Source organism: Canis lupus, chromosome 5, assembly GCF_011100685.1.
Source record: "Canis lupus familiaris isolate Mischka breed German Shepherd chromosome 5, alternate assembly UU_Cfam_GSD_1.0, whole genome shotgun sequence".
Lineage (NCBI taxonomy): Eukaryota > Metazoa > Chordata > Mammalia > Carnivora > Canidae > Canis > Canis lupus.
Window position 1 is genome coordinate 23,944,951 of NC_049226.1, and position 19,759 is coordinate 23,964,709.

At 36.5% G+C, this 19,759-nt stretch overlaps 1 protein-coding gene across 4 annotated transcripts in view; it reads right to left on the bottom strand.

The window, feature by feature from the left end:
* Positions 1-19,759, bottom strand: part of DDX10 (DEAD-box helicase 10) — a 252,582-nt gene that overhangs the window by 223,353 nt on the left and 9,470 nt on the right. For 3 of the 4 annotated variants that reach the window (XM_038536258.1, XM_038536259.1, XM_038536260.1), the window contains exons 4-9: positions 18,907-19,065; positions 12,742-12,862; positions 11,803-11,992; positions 7,795-7,921; positions 3,609-3,771; positions 185-269 (exon numbers count right to left, since the gene is read on the bottom strand). In XM_038536258.1, coding sequence (XP_038392186.1) covers positions 185-269; positions 3,609-3,771; positions 7,795-7,921; positions 11,803-11,992; positions 12,742-12,862; positions 18,907-19,065 — 845 coding nt within the window. The remainder of the gene's footprint in view (positions 1-184; positions 270-3,608; positions 3,772-7,794; positions 7,922-11,802; positions 11,993-12,741; positions 12,863-18,906; positions 19,066-19,759) is intronic. The other variant, XM_038536261.1, reaches the window with a different exon arrangement.

The window sequence follows — 19,759 nt, forward strand, 5'->3', positions numbered from 1 at the left end:
ACTTTCCCCATCTCTGTTTTCTTAAGATCAGTTTCTGAATGTGGAACATGAAACAAAAGGAAGAACTCTCAGGCTTCAATAATCATTGCCAAATGCGACCTAGAAAGATGTTAACCACTTAGCACCCTATCAACAGCGTACATGTCTCAACTGCAACAGCAAAGAAACGAGTGGGCACACCTACCTGGCCGTTCTACCTGCTCTGTGAATGTATGTGTTGGCATCCTCTGGACAATCAAACTGAAGAACCCAATTCACAGCTGGGAAATCTGTATACAAAGAACATCAAGTTAGAAAATCAGTTTCAAGGGGATCCCTAGGTGGCTCAGTGGTTTAGTGCCACCTTCAGCCCAGGGCCTGATGCTGAAGACCCGGGATCGAGTCCCACATCAGGCTCCCTGCATGGAGCCTGCTTCTCCCTCTACCTATGTCTGTTCCTCTGTCTCTCTGTGTCTGTCATGAATAAATAAATAAAATTTAAAAAAATAAAATAATAAAAAATTAAATTAACTGCATGAATCAAGAGATAATAAACAATTCTCCTTTGACAGTGTTTGAATATGAACATTATTTGTATCTGACACAGAACAGATTGCTTTGTGTCAGACAAATAATGAAATACCCTGGTATTTAATAACCTAAAAGAAACCACTTCTCATGACTCCTAGTGAACTATAAAACTTGTTTCCCAATTTAAATGAAACTTTACTTTCCTTGCTATTCCCATCTCCATTTGAATTAATGATGTCTAAGTCCCTTTTCTCATTTCTCAGCAATAATTATGCAGTACACATATCTGGCTACAGAAGTTTTCATTTGTTTCCAGACACCCTGTTCCCAACTCCTTAAAACAACTACCTTTAATCATCTGTGGATTTTACTGTTTGGATTTCAGATCAATTTCTATAACAGAGAAAAGGGCTCAGCACTAAACCAAAACAAAACCAAAAACAATATTGGGGATACCACAAGAAGAATGATACAGACATAACAAAAGGAAATCTTATTTTAAGATTTATCTATTTATTTATTTGTGATAGAGAGAGAGAGGCAGAGACACAGGAGGAGGGAGAAGCAGGCTCAATGCCAGGAGCCCAACGTGGGACTCAATCACCGGGACTCCAGGATCGCGCCCTGGGCCAAAGACAGGCGCCAAACCACTGAGCCACCCAGGGATCCCAACAAAAGGAAATATTTGGCAGTTCTTCTAAATTTGGTAAATTAAGAAGCACAGTGTAAGAATATCACTTCAAAATATAAAACTAAATACAAAAAAAAAGACTAACAGAAATTTAAAGAGTTGCTCCTGAAGAGTGAGGAAGTATAGAGCCTACTAGGACTCGTACCTTATTTTTTACCCATGTACATGTGATAATTCATTTAAAAAAAAAAGTTAATAAAGTTTTAAAACGGTACTGGTGTATTCTAAAGAAATTCAAGGATGCTTAAGAACAGAGCGTCAGAATATTCATTGCACATTTTTAGAATAAAAAGACTTCAATGTTCATTATTCCAGGAATGGGTAAATTCATACCATGAGACACTCTACAAAACACACTGGATCTTTATACGTCAACATGGAAAGATCTGGGGTGCCTGGCAGGCTCAGTTGGTGGAGTGATTCTTGATTTTGGGGCTGTGAGTTTGAGCCCTACATTGGATATAGGGATTTCTTAAAAAAAAAAAAATGAAAAGACTTCAAAAGCCAAGTCCTATATTAGCATATATAACATTGTTCACGTAAACTTTTTATATACTCAATACTTTATGTATTGCCTATCAATACATTCATATAAACTTTTTAAAACAATCTAGAACAGAGGTTTTTGACATTTGTGTACTATAAATAAAGCCTATGAACCCCTTCTCAGAATGTTTTTAAATGCATAAAGTAAAACATAATAGCAAGGAGTTATAAGCTTTTTTATTTACTGAAGTTTCTGATATAGTAATGTATATGCTTGTTTACTAATACATTAGACATCATTGTGGGTCTAATAAGTACCATAATATTGAAGTAGTCCTGAGTATAAACTATACACAAAAATAACTGCAAATACTATAGAGTTATTTCAACCTAGAATTCTATTCCTATCCCAACTATCATTCAAGAATAGAAAATGAAGGATGCCTTGGTGGCGCAGTGGTTGAGTGTCTATCTTTGGCTCAGGGCATGATCCTGGAGTTGCAGAATCGAATCCCACATGGGGCTCCCTGTAAGGAACCTGCTCCTCCCTCTATCTATGTCTGCCTCTCTCTCTGTGCCTCTCATGAATAAATAAATAAAATCTTTAAAAAAATAGGAAATGTATGTAACAACTCAAATTGACTTCTTGTGCACCCTTACTGAAGCAGCTATAAGAAAATGAGATTTTTAATTTTTTTTAATTAATTTTTTTTAAGCAATCTCTATACCCAATGTGGGACACAGACCCACAACCCCAAGACCAAGAGTTACATGCTCCACCAACTGAGCCTGCGAGGCACCCCTAGAGAATGACATTTAAAAATTTTTTAAATGAAATGAGAGAATAAATCAAGAAAGAGGAAGAAAGAGATCTGGATAGAAGCATCTCAGGATAACAAAAATGCAGGAGGATTATGGAGCAACCAGTCTGGATAAGAGTTGGCAATGGAAGGCTGCAAGAGAGAAACAGGCTGTGTTTGAACTGTTAGAAAAGTAATAAGCATGGGACATCTGCTAGGACAGTTAAGAAAAATAATAACTAGGATCACAAACTAAGCAAATCTTAACTATTAACACAAAAGTACAAGATCAGAGACAACTGATACACAATTTCCCTCAGCAAACAATTACATGGCCAAACAAGGTAAATACAAAATGTTGAATTTACTAAAAGTCTTGGATAACAATATAGGCTAGAGAGCTTTAAAAATATATGCATACTTGGCTAAGGCCTTCAGTCACATGGGAATGAACAGGATATGATGTCTGAGATATGCTTTAAAATACTCCAAGACAAACAAGCAGACAGGAAGAAAAAGGGGACCACAAAAAAAATCATCACTAAAGCTGGGTAATATTGGGCATATTCTTCATGTGTGTTTAATATCTGCTGCAGTCATTAACAAATAAACTGAAAAATTTAAAATACTACCTATTTTCTTGTCTTATATTCATATCTCTACATCCTGTAATTCACTTCCATACCCCATTCCACAACCACAAAGCTACCAACTGTAAAATAGTATCAATGGGCTTCTAGAAAGCTTCAATACATTATGTTTTTAAATTGAAAACACTTGGTGAAAAAAAATTGACTTCAAATTTTCTTGTTAAGTTGTCATATTTTACCAAGTTTCCAATTTTCAAAGAAACAAGAGTAGTTTTTCCTCCTATCTTTAAACCTTTATCCTCCTTTGATTGTGGGGGGTCCTCAGGATTCTAGAATTATTTTCATAAATAATAAGCAAAGACAAAAATACAACCAAAATTTTCACCAATGTAGCCTTAATTCAATTTACTTGTTTTTCTAAGAAAAAGTGGCCCAATTATTTGAGTGAAACAACTTGAATTCCCAAATCCATCCATTTATAAGCAAATTCTATATCCCATGATCCCAGAATATTTTCTGCTAAGCTCTTACCCAGGCCCCTGGCAGCGATATCAGTAGCAAAGAGCACTGCGGATCTCTTGCGGACAAATTCATTGTAGACTTCCATTCTTCTCATCTGCTGCTGGCGGCCGTGCAGGGCAAGGATAGAGATGCCAGGACGTAGCCGGCAGAACACTCGGTACAGATACTGAACCTGGGCACGAACAGAGAAAGAAGATTGGTTCTTCCAGATAGCAGCAGCACAGCAAGCTGAGATGAACAGCAAAACTGCTTTAAGGAGCACAAGTTTCACTAATTAAAAAAAGCAGAGAAAGGGAAATGCAGTCTAGAATTGAGGTCTTCAAGCATTTTTTGCTCACATTATGTCCTGTGAGAACTTTTTAAAAACTATGCTCCCCTTTTGTTTTCGACTTGATAGCTGACATTTTTCCAAATGTAACTAGCTGCAAAAAATGTAATTTCGGATATATTAAATGTTCAGAATTTAAAATAAACTTCTTATACATGTACCCAGTAGATTCTAAGTAGCAGAGCAATTTGATATCCACAATCATTTTTAAAGTATGTAAAAATAATGAAGACCATGGGTCATCTATGTGGCTTAGTTGCTTAAATGTCTGTCTGCCTTGGGCTCAGGTCACAAACACAGCATCCTGGGATGGAGCCCCACATGGGCTCCCTGCTCACAGGGGAGTCTGCTTCTCCCTCCCCCTGGTCTTGTGCTCTCTCGAGCTCTCTTGCTCTCCCTCTCAAATAAATAAAATCTTTAAGAAAATAAATAATAAAAGCCATGCCTGTGTGAAAGAAGGTCCTAAACTTTTCTGTGAACTTAAAACCGCCATAAAAAAATTAAGTCCTAGAAAAAAATTAAACACAAAATAAACTCCTCAAGACAAAGAAATTTTGCATTTTTTTCCTTCCTGAACTCCTATGTCAACTTTCTGACCCCACAGAATTTTACTTTAATAGTTTAATGCTTCAAAGTCTTTTGATTATCTTAAACTTTTTACAACTTTCTACAATAAAGCATTAAAAATTTTCAGGCTGAGCTACTACTACATTAGTGTAGAACTAACCAGAACAAGTAATGTTAGAATTGGATAAAAAGAAAAACAGAGAGGTGCCTGGATGGCTCAGTCAGTTAAGCGTCTGCCTCCAGCTCAGGTCATGATATCAGGGTCATGGAACTGAGGCCCTGCAGCAGGCTCCCTGCTCAGCAGGGAGTATTCTTGAGATTCTCTCTCTCCATCTCCTTCTGCACCCCCCACATGCATGCTCTCTCTAAATAAATAAATCTTTTTAAAAAACAAAAGGCAAAACAAACTAATAGATAATAATTTTGTTATACAACATTGGATGTTATTACATCTCTTCATATATGGAAGTAAATGGAACTGATTGTTACTTCTCTTTAGTTTAAATGATAACAAATGCATACTAATTGGTACACTGAGGTAGAGTATCATATTATTTTATTCCTATTTTCTCTAATATGCATGTTAGGAAAATCTCTTCACAAAAATACAGAACACGTACTGGAAGAACTGTGGTACACTGTTGGTGGGAACACAAACTGGTATAGCCACTGTGGAAAATAGTGTGGAGGTGGGCAGCCCTGGTGGCTCAGCGGTTTAGCGCCACCTTCAGCCCAGGGTATGATCCTGGGGACCCAGGATCGGGTCCCATGTCAGGCTCCCGGGATGGAGCCTGTTTCTCCCTCTGCCTGTGTCTCTGCCTCTCTCTCTCTCTGATGAATAATAAATAAATAAAATCTCTAAAAAAAAAAATAGTGTGGAGGCTCCTCAAAAAATTAAAAATAGAATTACCAAATGATCCAGCAATTCCACTACAGGGTATTTACCCAAAGTAAACAAAATACTAATTCAAAAAAATACATGCATCCCTGTTTATTACAGCATTGTTTACAATAGCCAAGACAGGGTAAGCACAGTGTCCCTGCAGAAAAAAATGGATTAAAAATAGGCAATACATATATACAATGGAATATTACTCAGCCATAAAAAAGAATAAGATCTTCCATTTGCAACAACATGGATGGATTTACAAGGTATAATATTAAGTGAAATAAGTCAGAGAAAGATATAAGCCATATGATTTCACGAATGTGGAATTTAAGAGAACAAGCAAACAAAGGCAGAAACAGACAAAAAAACCATACTCTTAAATATGGAGAACTAGTGGTTGCCAGAGGGTGGGTGGGTTAAACAGGTGAAGAAGATTAAGTACACTTACCATGGTGAGCAGTGAGTTAATATACAGAATTATTGAACCACTATATTACACACCTGAAACTAACGTAACTCCATATGTAAAATTATACTGGAATTTTAAAAATAAGTTCAAAAAAAAAGAAAAGAAAATGTACTGGAAAGAACCTTACTTCATTGAACACCTATATTTCTTTTTTTTTTTTTTTAAGATTTTATTTATTCATGAGAGACACAGAGAGAGAGAGAAAGAGGCAGAGACACAGGCAGAGGGAGAAGCAGGCTCCATACAGGGAGCCCGATGCGGGACTTGATCCCAGGACTCCAGGGTCACACTCTGGGATGAAGGCAGTGCTAAAACGCTGAGCCACCCAGGCTGCCCTAAATGCCTATATTTCAAAATGATGATAAAGAAAATTTATAATAATCCATCAACTAGTAAGTCCATTAAGTCTCCCTACAAATTCTAAGTAAAGAATGTAAGCCAACTAAATTTGTTGGCTTGTTCTTAAAGCCATTCACTTTCTAAACAGCAATCCCCCTGGTGCCAGGAAGGTTCTCAGGTCCTAAGACAATGCACCAGTAGGATTAGATATAGTCGGACTTGTGCCTTTCTTTTGCAGTTTTAAAAGGGCTATCATGAAAAGGGTAGAGGAGAAAGGTGAACCTGCAGATGACAGATACAGGTAAACTAAGCTCAAAAAAGTGCATATGTAAACTTAGAGGTGTGAACAGAGTTCATGAAAATTTTTCTGCAGTTTCCATCTCCAGAGTCAAAACTGATTGAATTCTTGCTCTTGAAAAAAACTCGCTGAGGCAGATGATTTTCTAAGATCATTCTGGCTAGAATGTACAATAACTATAGGAAAGAAACTGTGAGAATGAAGAGACCAGCCACGAGTAAGAGAAAGGTTAGTATAGCTTAGACTTAGCTGTAGCATGAGGTGTGGTGAGAGGTGGTAGAGGTAATGAGAGTTATCAAAATACTGACAATAAGCTGAAGACAGGCAACAATTAAGGATTCAGTCATTTAGAATGGGGAAGAGATGGGAGGGAATAATCTTCAGGAAATGAAATCTTAAATTGTTCTTATTTTAAACTTGAGACGCCCTCAAGACACTCAACTGGAAATCTCTAGTATTCAAGTGGATACATAACTCTGGGGCTCAGGAGAGTGGTCAGGGCTTGAGATGTCAGTGTGGCAGTTGTTAGAACACAAATGGCATTTAAAGCCATGGAAATGAAGAGGTTTCCTAAAAAAGACAGAGTACAACAGAAAGACCACCACTTATCTTCCCCATAAGCTGGAGGGAAACTTAATGGCATATTTACCACATTAAGTATTCAAAAACCTATAAATCTAGAATCTATCTATTATATGCCAACAACTATATATCCTCAGGTAATCTTAAATATAGAGAGGAAAGTGACATAAAAATCACTTAAGGTGCCTTCTCTTTAAGGGAAGAGACAAGTATTCTTATTTATCACTGAATCCTTCATTCACAGCAAACGGCTAATATTAAACAAATGTGTAACTGCATTAAAGTCATACACACTATAGAATGATAGGGGAGGAACCCACTGATTCTAACAAGGAGTTCCAGAGTATTAGAGAAGGATCCCCAGATGTAACATTTGAGCTTAGCCTCAAAGGACATCCACCACTCCCTCAGCCATTAGTGTAAAGGAATGCAGAGAGGGCATGCCTGAGAGCATCAGGGCATCAAAGCATGGAAATATATAGCATACTCAGTTCAGTATTCATAGAGGGTGGGTGTCAGATTATAAAGACCTGTGGTTCATCTAGCCATTCAATGAATGGTTTGTTCTACCAGTATTCACTGAGGGATACTACACCTGTTTATCATATTCTTTACCATGTCTAGCACTGTATTTATTAAAACAGAAGAAACTGCTATTTATCTAACTGAAACTTGCTATTTTAAAAGGGATGATTCAACGTCAATTACTTAATCATTCAGTACCTCTTTACAACTGGAGAAAAATACAATACTTTTCTTCTTCAGGTGGCTTCTCAAAAAGGAATATAACACACTTATTTTTTGCTGCAGCTCACAAACTATGTAGTTCTGTTCCAAAGTGGCAGGGGTGCTTATGGAAATAAGAGGAAAAAAAAACATTAAAAATATGCCATATCAGTTAACTTTAAAATCCAGACCCACCAAAAAAGAAAAAAAAAATTAGGAAACTATTAACAGCAGCATGCCTCTCCAACAAATTTCTCATACATATATACATACACATACTGCGAAAGAGAACTTCTTAGAAATTAAAAATAGAATCAGTTATCACAATTTTGCAAATCATAATGAAATAAAGGATCTAGGCAATAACCATCACTGGCTGCTAAAACTTTAAGGTTAAAAAGCTATCATTCCTGCCTTAAAGGGGTTGTCCATATCAGATTAACATTTTGAAGGCCTCTAGTGCTAATATAAAGCCTGGATTCAGCATAAAACAAAAACAACAGAAGGCATCAGAGAGCAAGCAAGGTGTCTAAGGACTTAAAGTACAGAAAAATAAACAGACATGCCCTGAGGCAAGCCCCAGAGTAATTTCCACTTTTCCTTCAAAGCATTTGGGGGAATCCCTGGGTGGCGCAGCAGTTTAGCGCCTGCCTTTGGCCCAGAGCGCGATCCTGGAGACCCGGGATGGAATCCCACATCGGGCTTCTAGTGCATGGAGCCTGCTTCTCCCTCTGCCTATGTCTCTGCCTCTCTCTCTCTCTCTCTGTGACTATCATAAATAAAAAAAAAAAAAAAAAAAAGCATCTGCTGATTTGCAAGGCAGGTGTGAGGTGGAATAGCAACCTTCTGCCTAAATACGGCAGTCCAAAATCCCAGAGAGAAGAAACCAAAAAAAAAAAAAAAAAAACACTGGATCTTAAATTCTTCATTCAATTGTCCCACGAGAAGTGTGACAACTCCTAAACACACACACACCAAAATGAATGAAAACAAGCAAAAAGCAACAACTGGGAAGCTCAGAGCTGACCAGAGATCCTGGCAGTCTCAGGGCTCTGAAGTTCAGAGCCTGCCAGGATGGAAGTGCTCTGGTAAATACCCACACCTTTCAGCTGAGACCTCCAGAAGGTCAATACCCAGCCAGGGCTCTAAGAAGAACAGAAATACAACAGTCCCAGAGTCTAAAAGCCAGGGTAGCCCAGATCAGGGTCATCTGTCCTTACAACATCTACCTGCCAACAAACGAATGAATGAATGAATGAATGAATGAATGAATGATAAATAAATAAATAAATAAAATCATTCATGGTTTAACTAAGAATCAAAGATAAGAAAATCCTAAACAATACACAATACCTTCAAAGGAACAAGAAAATTGTAGCTAACTCTGAAATAACAAAAGTTATGTTAGACCAACAGAAAGGTATCTGTGAAGAAAAAACCTGCCAAGATATCCTTCAAGAGTAAAGAAGAAATAAAGAAGTTCTCAGAAAAGTCCAAACAGAATTTTTCCACTAGTAAACCCAAACCCAAAGAATAAAAGGAAATTCTTTTAAGAAATAAAAATATCATAAAGAATAACTATTTGGATAGATCTAAATAAATATTCGTGTTTCAAAAAGTAATTACTAACAGCTTATGGAGTTTAAAATGTATGAAACTAAAATACTTCACAAGGAAGACACAGTGGAAAGGGGTAAAAACTATTACCTATTATGGTAAGTCACAGGTCAATGAACTAAATTCTCCAGTTGCAAAGGAATTAACCTACCTGATAAAACCATATGTTGCTTACAAAGTCAAATCTATAACATAAGGGCATATATAATGTACAGAGTAAGTGAACAGAGAAAGACTCACCATGCAAACATGAACCTAGAGAAAGCTGCTATAGGGAGACTAAGATCAAACTAGACTTCAAGGCAAAAAAGCATTAGTAAAGATAAAGAGCAACATTTCCTAATGGTTAATTACGCTAACAGGAAATGTAATATTACATTTGTATGCACCTAATAACATAAGCTCAGCATATCCATCTTGAATTTGAAATGGTTCATAATTCACCACAGAATTCAACTTATATTCACCGTAAAACAGCAAATTACCATGATCTAAAGACAATTTTTTCTCAAAGAAAAAAAAAAATCATTAGAAGCACCATTTCACTACAATAGCAATATAAAGAAAACATACTGGTATACTGTTTCTAAGTATACTCTAATACACAACTTCAGAAAGATCTAACTTTTAAATTACTTTTCTGGTCCTTCACAATTTGAGAGCAGATATTCTATAGTGCCTTAATTTTTTTTTTTTTTAAGTGGGAAGCAAATCAAGTTTATTGAACAATAGTACAAAACTCCAAAAGAGGGAGGGGACCCAAGACAGTGGCCCTTAAAAATATTCTTGACTATGATTTTCCTATGGTGTATTAACCAAATTAATAGCTAGAGAAGAAACTTCAATAATGACATGAGACAAAATTCACAAGTCTGCTTTTTGTAGCACTCTGGTGAACAGGAGATTAGAGAGTGCCACAGTCATTACCATACAGCCTGCAGTTGTCAATTATGTCACTGGAGACATGGTTTCTGAAAGCCCCATTTTTTATAAGTGATGGAACTGCATTTCAAAAATCATTTATAGGGTTGCCTAGGTGGCTCAGTCAGTTAAGTGTCTGACTTTTAGTTTGGGGCAGGTCATGATCTCAGGGTCATGATACTGAGTTCTGCAATGCACTCCACACTCATTGCAGGGTCGATTTGAGATTCTCTCTCTCTCTCCCTCTACCCCTCCCCCCCACTCATGCTCTCTTTCTCTCTAAAACAATAAAATTTTTAAAAAATCATCTATGAAATGTATAGTATTTGCATTCAATTTTTTCTAACTGATCTATAGATAATAGCTCATTGTTATCTACAGAAATTGGCAACAAGGGTACTATGTACAATTAACTTATGCACAGTTTTAGAGACTCCCTAATGATTAAAAAATTCGTGTCCTGTAAAAACACTAAAGAGTCTTGAAAATAGGCAGAAAACAAATAGAAAAAGAACAGAGAAAATCTAAAGACCTAGACAATCTTTAGATTATTAATTGTACCAAGAATTTCAATAGCTATCTCAATACAACCTTATAAACAAGGACCACTGTCTACTCCACTAAGCTAAGGAGTAAACTACCTCAAGAATCTCTTGCTATGCCATTCTCGAGTTCTTGATAACCAAAGATACCAAAGTTCATCCATTAAGATCACCTGGAAGCACGGAGTCTGGCCTCTCCTAAGGCTATCTTTAATCCTAGACATCTATTAGCGGAACCAAGTTAATGTGGACCTCAAGGCCCATATTCCCAACACTTGAAAACTTTCCAAGTGGATAACCCAGCATTTTCCCCAATCTATTTCTTTTTAGACTAACATTTCATAGGAAGAAAGAGAAGTCATGATAGAGATAATGGTAGGGTTGAATCCATATTGAGACCCTGACTAGAAAATATTTCTACAAGTCAGGTATGTTCACAGTCTACAATGATACATACACAAACTTCCACTTGTGTCAAAATACTCTTTAAAATCTATTTCCCAAAAATAAAATAAAATTAAATTAAAATAAAATAAAATAAAATAAAATAAAATAAAATAAAATAAAATAAAATCTATTTCCCCAAACCCATTTCCCACACAGCCACACAACCCCATTGCCCCTCATTTTATGCAGAAGTAGTTATTAATAAATAGCTGTTAACATGTTAACATCTTACAGAAAGATATTTGTTCCTCAGACCACATTTTGAAAAAGACAGCATTAGAGTATTCCAACATTTAAATGTGCATCAAATATTTAAATAATTTTAAATAGTATATTTTATTCTGCTTCCCACAATTCATAACCCATAAAATGATGTCTAGTTTCCTAAAAAAGCATTAATTTAAAATGTTGAATTATTATACTAAAAAGAACATTGATTTTTCTGACTAAATCAAATATGGTTTCAAATAGTACATACCTATATTTTGCTTTTTCATGAACCCAGATATACTCAGGGTTTTTCAAACTCAAGCGTGCAAGGTCCTTTACAGATTTGGTTTGTGTTGCTGAAAAAAGTAAAGTCTGACGTTTCTTGGGAAGATTTTCAATAATAGCATTCATGGTGTCAGCAAAGCCCATATCCAAGATTCTATCTGCTTCATCAAGAACTAAAAAGAGAAAATTCAAGGTGAACTACAGTATTTAAAATATACATTAGGCTAAATGTAATCTAGTATCCTGCACAGGATTCTAGAAGAGAAAAAAAGGGCATTAGTGGAAAAAGTGGTGAAATCCAACTAAAGTCTGTAATTTATATAACGATCAATGTTAATCTTCATTTTAACAAAAGTACCACAGTTGTGTAAGACATTATACATGGAAACTGGGGAGGGGCATAAAGGAACTCCCTGTATTATCACTGCACCTGTAAATCTAGAACTATTCCAAAGTACAGAGCTGTTCAGAAAAAAATAGCTACATTAGGTAATATCATCAAAAGTGCATATATCTTAAAAGATAAATTCTTAGCAGTGTCAACTACTGAAGTGTCTAATTTCATATACAACTACTTATATTCTTCTGATCATTTTGTTTAAAAAAAGTCTAGTACTCTCTAGGTTTAGAATCCCTATGCCAAAATATTGTTTCAAGTTATTTCTCAGATGTTTTATTACATAAATATTAAGATTAAAAATTTCTATCATTAGGACACCTGCGTGGCTCCATGTTGGGTGCCCCACCAGGAGCCTGCTTCTCCTTCTGCCTATGTCTCTGTGCCTCTCTGTGTGTCTCTCATGAATAAATAAATATTTTAAAAATAAATAAAGGAAAAAATAAAATAAAAATTTGTCATTAAAATTTATGAGGTTTCTCTCCTAGGTCTCAGATTGTTTCATTGGAAATTCATTAGACTCACCTAACATTTGGAGATTGGTAGCATGAAAACATATCGTCTCATCCATGTGTTGAAGAAGTCGACCCGGAGTGCAAACAAGTATATTTATGTTATTGATCCTCTCAGCTTCATGTTTCAGATCCTGAAAACAGTTGTTTCTTTTGATTACACAGACACATCATGAGCAGCCTGTATATCAAAACTATAAAAGCCATCTGCATGTATCATTTCATCATAGCAAGTAGCTATGCTACAAAGAGACAGGATTTCCCCCTTATATTTCTGCAACATGTCCAAATTTCTGGGCAAACAAAAGTCCTAAGTGAAGTCCTAAAGAGCTCAGAGTGCACTAGATTCTTAATTATACCCAGGATTCTGAGGCCAAGAAAAATTTTCTATAAATGCTCCAAGTCTTCAATTCTCTTTACATCTGCCAGAACTGACTTACCATGGAATCACTGCCATTATTTAAGCCAGAACCAGAGGCAGTGGGGAAGCTCTCCAACATCATTCACTGCACTTTGTGGATTGGGGGGTGGGGAGGGGGTGGAAGAGGAAGTGGGCTGAGCACTCTATGTTCTAGAAGTTGTGTCCTTGAAACAAGAACCACAGAATGTTAGTCCTTAAAGATGGGTGACAGGTACATGAATATGTAAGGTTTGTAATGCTACTCTTCCTTTGAGTATGTCTGCATATCAATTCAAGAGTTCAAGTATTATCTTCACAGTCTAGAAGAAACTCCAGTAGAAGCAAGTATTCCAGGTATACTAGAAAGTAGAGCACAAGTTGCACAGCAGGTTCCACCATGAGCTAAAATCAACATTCCTCAAAACCATCTTCTACTCCAAAAAGCTAGAGTATCAGACAAAACTTACTTTAAAACAATGACCATAACAAAAGACAAAAAAAAGGTATTACTTTATAATGATAAAGGTATCAACCCGAAAAGAGGATATAACATTCATAAATATTTTGCACCAAACATAGATGCACCTAAATACAAAAAATATTAACAGACATAAAGGGAGAAATAGATAGCAATACACAAATAGTAGGGGACTTTAAGACCCCACTTACATATGGATTATCTGGACAGAAAACAAATGAGAAAACACTGGACTTAATACATTAGAGGTGCCTGGGTGGCTCAGTTGGTTAATCATCTGCCTTCAGTTCAGGTCATGATCTGAGTCTGGGGATCAAGTCCCACATCTGGTTCCCTGCTCAGTGGGGAGTCTGCTTCTCCCTCTGCCCCCTCCCCTGCTCACATGTGCATGCTCTCTCTCTCAAATGAGTAAATAAAATCTTTAAAAAACAAAAACATCATATCACATCTACTTAACAGGTATATACAAAACATTTCATCTAAAAATTGCAGAATACACATACTTTTCGAGTGTAAATATAACATTCTCCAAAACAGATCACATGTTAAGCCACAAAACAAATCTCAAATTGAAGATTGAAATCATTATCAACCATCACAGTGATACTGGCCTAACTCAAAAAACAAGAAAAATCTCAAGATAAACAATTTAACTTTACACTGACAGGTAACAGAAAATGCACGGCTAAAGCCCCAAGTTATTAGAAGTAAGAATATAAAGATCAGAGTGGAAATAAATGAAACAGAGTCTCAAAAAACAATAGAAGGGGACACCTGGGTGGCTCAGTCAGTGAAGCATCTGCCTTCAACTCAAGTCATGATCCCGGGGTCCTAGGATCAAGCCCAGTGTTGGGCTCCCTGCTCAGCAGGGAGTCTGCCTGTCCTTCTCCCTCTGACTCTCTTCTATCTCCTCCTCTCTCTCTCTCTCTCAAATAAAGTCTTTAAAAAAAAATAGAATGAAAGCTGGTTTTGTGAAAAGACTTTTTAAAAATTGATAAACTCCTTACCACACTCATCAAGAAAGAGAAAAATCCCCCAAAAAAATTACAAATGAAGTTATAACCAATACCACAGAAATACAAATTATAAAAAACTAGAATTACAACAAGCTGAGAAATCTAGGTAACAACAAATTCCTAAAAACACTCAACTTTCTAAGACTGAATCACAGAGAAATAGATAACCTGAAAAGACAAATTACAAGTAATGAAACAGAATCAATAATTTTAAAACTCCCAAAAAACAAAAGTCCAGGACCAGGCAGCTTCACAGGTAAGTTCTAATATTGAAAGAAGAGTTAGTACCTATCTTCCTCAAACAGCTCCCAAAAATTGAAGAGGAATGCACACTCCCAAACTCATTTCATATGACCAGCATCACCCAGAAACCAAAACCAGATAATAACACCACAAAAAAAGAAAACTATAGATCACTATCTCTGATAAACACAGATGCAAAAACCCTCAGCAAAATACTAGCAAACTCAGACTTAATACAATCCGTATCAAAATCCCAACAGCATTTTTCACTGAACTAGAAAAAATAATCCTAAAATTTGTATGGAATCACAAAAGACCTTGAGTAGCCAAAGCAATCTTAAAACAAACAAACAAAAAAAAACGGAAGTATCACAATTCCAGATTTCAAGTTATGCTAAAACAGTATGGTATTGGCATAAAAACAGACACACAGATCAAAGGAATAATACCCTGAAATCAACCCACAATGATATGGCTAATTAATTTTTGACAAAGTAGGAAAGACTATCCAATGGAAAAAAATCAATCTAAGAAGTAGTATTGGGAAAACCAGACAGCCACATGCAAAAGAATTAAACTAGAGCTATTTCTTATACCATACACAAAAATAAACTCAAAATGGATTAGAGACCTAAATGTGAGACCTGAAACCATAAAAATTCTTGAAGAGAGCACAGGCAAATCTCTGACATCAGCCATAGCAACATTTTTCTAGATGTGCCTAAGGCAAGTAAAATAAAAGCAAACTACTGAGACTATATCAAAATAAACTACTGAGACTATATCAAAATAAAAAGTTTCTGCACAACAGAAACAATCAACAAAACTAAAAGGCAACCTATGGAATGAGAGAAGATATTTACAAATGACATATCAAATAAGGGTTAGTATCCAATATATAAAGAACGGATACAACTCAATACTCAAATAATCCAATTTAAAAATGGGCAGAAAAACTGTGGAAGGAGCCTCGGTGTCCATCGAAAGATGAATGGATAAAGAAGATGTGGTTTATGTATAACAATGGAATATTACTCAGCCATTAAAAACGACAAATACCCACCATTTGCTTCAACGTGGATGGAACTGGAGGGTATTATGCCGAGTGAAATAAGTCAAACGGAGAAGGACAAAAATTATATGGTCTCATTCATTTGGGGAATATAAATAATAGTGAAAGGGAATAAAGGGGAAAGGAGAAAAAATAAGTGGGAAATATCAGAAAGGGAGACAGAACATGGAAGACTCCTAACTCTGGGAAATGAACTAGGGGTAGTGGAAGGGGAGGAGGGCAGGGGGTGGGGGTGACTGGGTGGAGGGCACTGAGGGGGGCACTTGATGGGATGAGCACTGGGTGTTATTCTGTATGTTGGCAAATTGAACACCAATAAAAAATAAATTTATTATTAAAAAATATAAATAAATAAATAAATAAATAAATAAATAAATAAATAAATAAATAAAAATAAATGGGCAGAAGACCATCATTTTCCCAAAGAGGGACATATAGATAGCCAACAGACACATGAAAAGATGTTTAACATCACTCATCATCAGAGAAATACAAATCAAAACTACAATGAGCTATCTCCTCACACCTGTCAAAATGGCTAAAATCAACAACACGAGAAAACAACAGGTGCTGGTGAGAATGTGGAAGAAGGAAAACACTTTTGCCCTACTGGTTGGAATGCAAACTGGTACAGCCACTTTGGAAAACAGTATGGAGGTTCCACAAAAAGTTAAAAATAAGAGTGCCTAGGTGGCTCAGTTGGCTAAGCACTGGACTCTTGATTTAGACTCTGAGCAGATGATCAAGCCCCACATAGGACTCTGTGCTCAATGCAGAGTCTTCCCTGTCCTTCTCCCTCCACCTCTGCCCCTCCCCCTGCTTGAACATGCACTTACACTCTAATAAATAAAATCTTAAAAAAAAAATACTAGACAACTTTGTCTAACGAGCTCTTTAAAGAAAAAAGTTAAAAATGGAACTACCCTAGGATCCAGCAATTGCACCATTAGGTATTTACCCAAAGAATACAAAAATACTAATTCAAAAGGATACATGCCCCCTGAATAGAAGCATCATCTATAAATGCCAAATTACGGAAACAGCGCAAGTGTCCACTGATAAAGGATAAATGGATTGATAAAGAAGAGGTGGTATATATATACAATGGAATATTACTCAGCTATAAAAAAGAATGAAATCTTGCCATTTGCAATGACATGGATGGAGCTGATCATGCTAACTCAAATAAGTCTCAGAAAAGCAAATATCATATCCTATCACTCGAATGTGATATTTAAGAAACAAAACAAATGAGCAAAGGAAAAAGAAAGACAAATCAAGAAACAGACTCTTAACTATAGAGGGGAGGTGGGTAGAGAGATGGGGGAACTAAGGGATGGAGGTTAAACAATACACATATGATGAAAATATTTAAATGATAAAAAATAATTAGCAAACCAGATCCAACAATACATCATAAGAATCATACACCACAATCAAGTGAGATTTATTCCACAGATGCAAGAATGGTTCAACATCTGCAAATCAACATGATATACCACATTAACAAAACAAAGTATAATCTCAATAGATGCAGAAAAAGCATATGACCAAATTCAACATCCATTCATGATAAAAACTCTCAACAAAGTGGGTATGGAAGGAATGTACCTCAATAAAATAAAGTCCACATATAACAAATTCAAAACTAACATCATACTCAATGATAAAAAAATCTAAAAACTTTTCCTAGCCAGAGCAATTAGGCAAGAAAAAGAAATAAAAGGCATCCAAGTAGAAAAGAAGTAAAATTGTCACTATCTGCTGATACAGGATATTATATATAAATAACCCTGAAGACTCAACCAAAAAAGTGTGAGAACTAATAATACATGAATTCAGTAAAGTCACAGATACAAAATTAACATATAGAAATCAGTTGTGTTTCCATATACTAATAACAAGAAATTAGAAAGAGATTAAGAAAACAGTACCATTTACAACTGCACTAAAAACTAATAAAATACCTAGGAATTAACAACTAAGGAGATAAAAATAATCTGTACTCTGAAAACTTTAAGACACTGGTAAAAGAAACTGAAGACTACACAAACAGAAAGGTATCTCGAGTTCACAGATTGCAAAAATATTGTTAAAATGTCCATACTACCCAAAGCAATCTACAGATTCAGTGCAATCCCTATTGAAATAAGGATGGTATTTTCACAATAATAGAACAAAGAATTCTAAAATTTGCATGAAACCACAAAGACCTCAAATAGCCAAAAGAATCTTGAGAAAAAAGAACAAAGCTGGAGGTATCAATCCCAGATTTCAAACTGTATTACACCAATAAAAAAATATACAAAAAAAAAAAAAAAAACTGTATTACAAAGCTATTGTAACCAAAACAGTATATTAGTGGCACGAAATGGGACACACAGATCAGTGTAGTAGAATACAGAGCCCACAAATAAACCCACACATACATTAACTAATCTATGACAAAGGTGAAAAGAATATACAATGGGGAAAAGATAGTCTCTTTTATTCATGATGTTAAAAAAACTGGACAGATACATGCAAAAGAGACAAACTGGATGACAACCTTTTTTTTTAAAATTTTTTATTTATTTATGATAGTCACACACAGAGAGAGAGAGAGAGAGAGAGGCAGAGACACAGGCAGAGGGAGAAGCAGGCTCCATGCACCTGGAGCCCAACGTGGGATTCGATCCCGGGTCTCCAGGATCGCGCCCTGGGCCAAAGGCAGGCGCTAAACCGCTGCGCCACCCAGGGATCCCAGATTTAAGGGCTTTTAGAGTACATTAATCTCAGAGAACCTGATCAATTCAGATACCCTCACAGTACTGGACTTTCTGGACCCACAAAATTGATAATCAGAACCCTCGATAACAGTGACACCACCAGGATACCAGCCTACCTGTTTAAATGAAATCTCCATTTCTTTCCTATCAACTGTCACTGTGCTCCAATAAAAGTTATAGAAAAAAAGACAAAGGACAAACCTTTCCACCAATGATGAGACCAGCCGAAAAGTCATGATTCTTTCCTACTTTACGGAGAACCTCAAAGGTCTGATAGGCCAGTTCTCTCGTAGGTGATATAATCAGAACCCCCAGCCCATCTGTTGAGGTCCACTGCAGACGATACAAGGCTTCCAGCACCTCAAAAAGACAGCAAATTTGTGTTGAGTCCTTTAAGAAGGCAGCATTTTGATTTCCTGAACCAACAACCTTGTTCTTCCAAATCATAGGCATCTTCCAGGGCACCTGGGTGGGTCAGTCAGTTGGGCATCTGTCTTCGGCTCAGGTTGTGATTTCGGGGTCCTGGGATCGAGCCCCACATTGGGCTCCCTACTCAGTAGGGAGCCTGCTTTTCCCTCTCCCTCTGCTCCTCCACACTGCTCATCCTCTCTTGCTTTCAAAATAAGTAAATAAAATCTTTAAAAAAAAAAAAAAGGCATCTTCCAAGCAGAAGACATACCAGTCACAAGTGTCATCCAATCAGAAAGAAGAAATTCTTTTTTTGCTTTTTCTTTTTCTTCCAGCCACCAGACCCCTCAAGTCATAGAGGGAAGGGAACATAAGCCCCGTGCAGGTCAGCTGCCGCCAGAGCTCTGCAGACAGGAGACTGGTAATCTCTGAGGGGTATGTGCAGCCCTCAAACTATTAAAACAGATTTCGGGGAAATATCTGTCACAATTTTTTTTAAGATTTTATTTATTTATGCATGAGAGACACAGAGAGAGAGGCAAAGACACAGGCAGAGGGAGAAGCAGGCCCCATGCAGGGAGCCCGATGTGGGACTCGATCCTGGGACTCTGGGATCACATGATCACACCTTGGGCTGAAGGCGGAT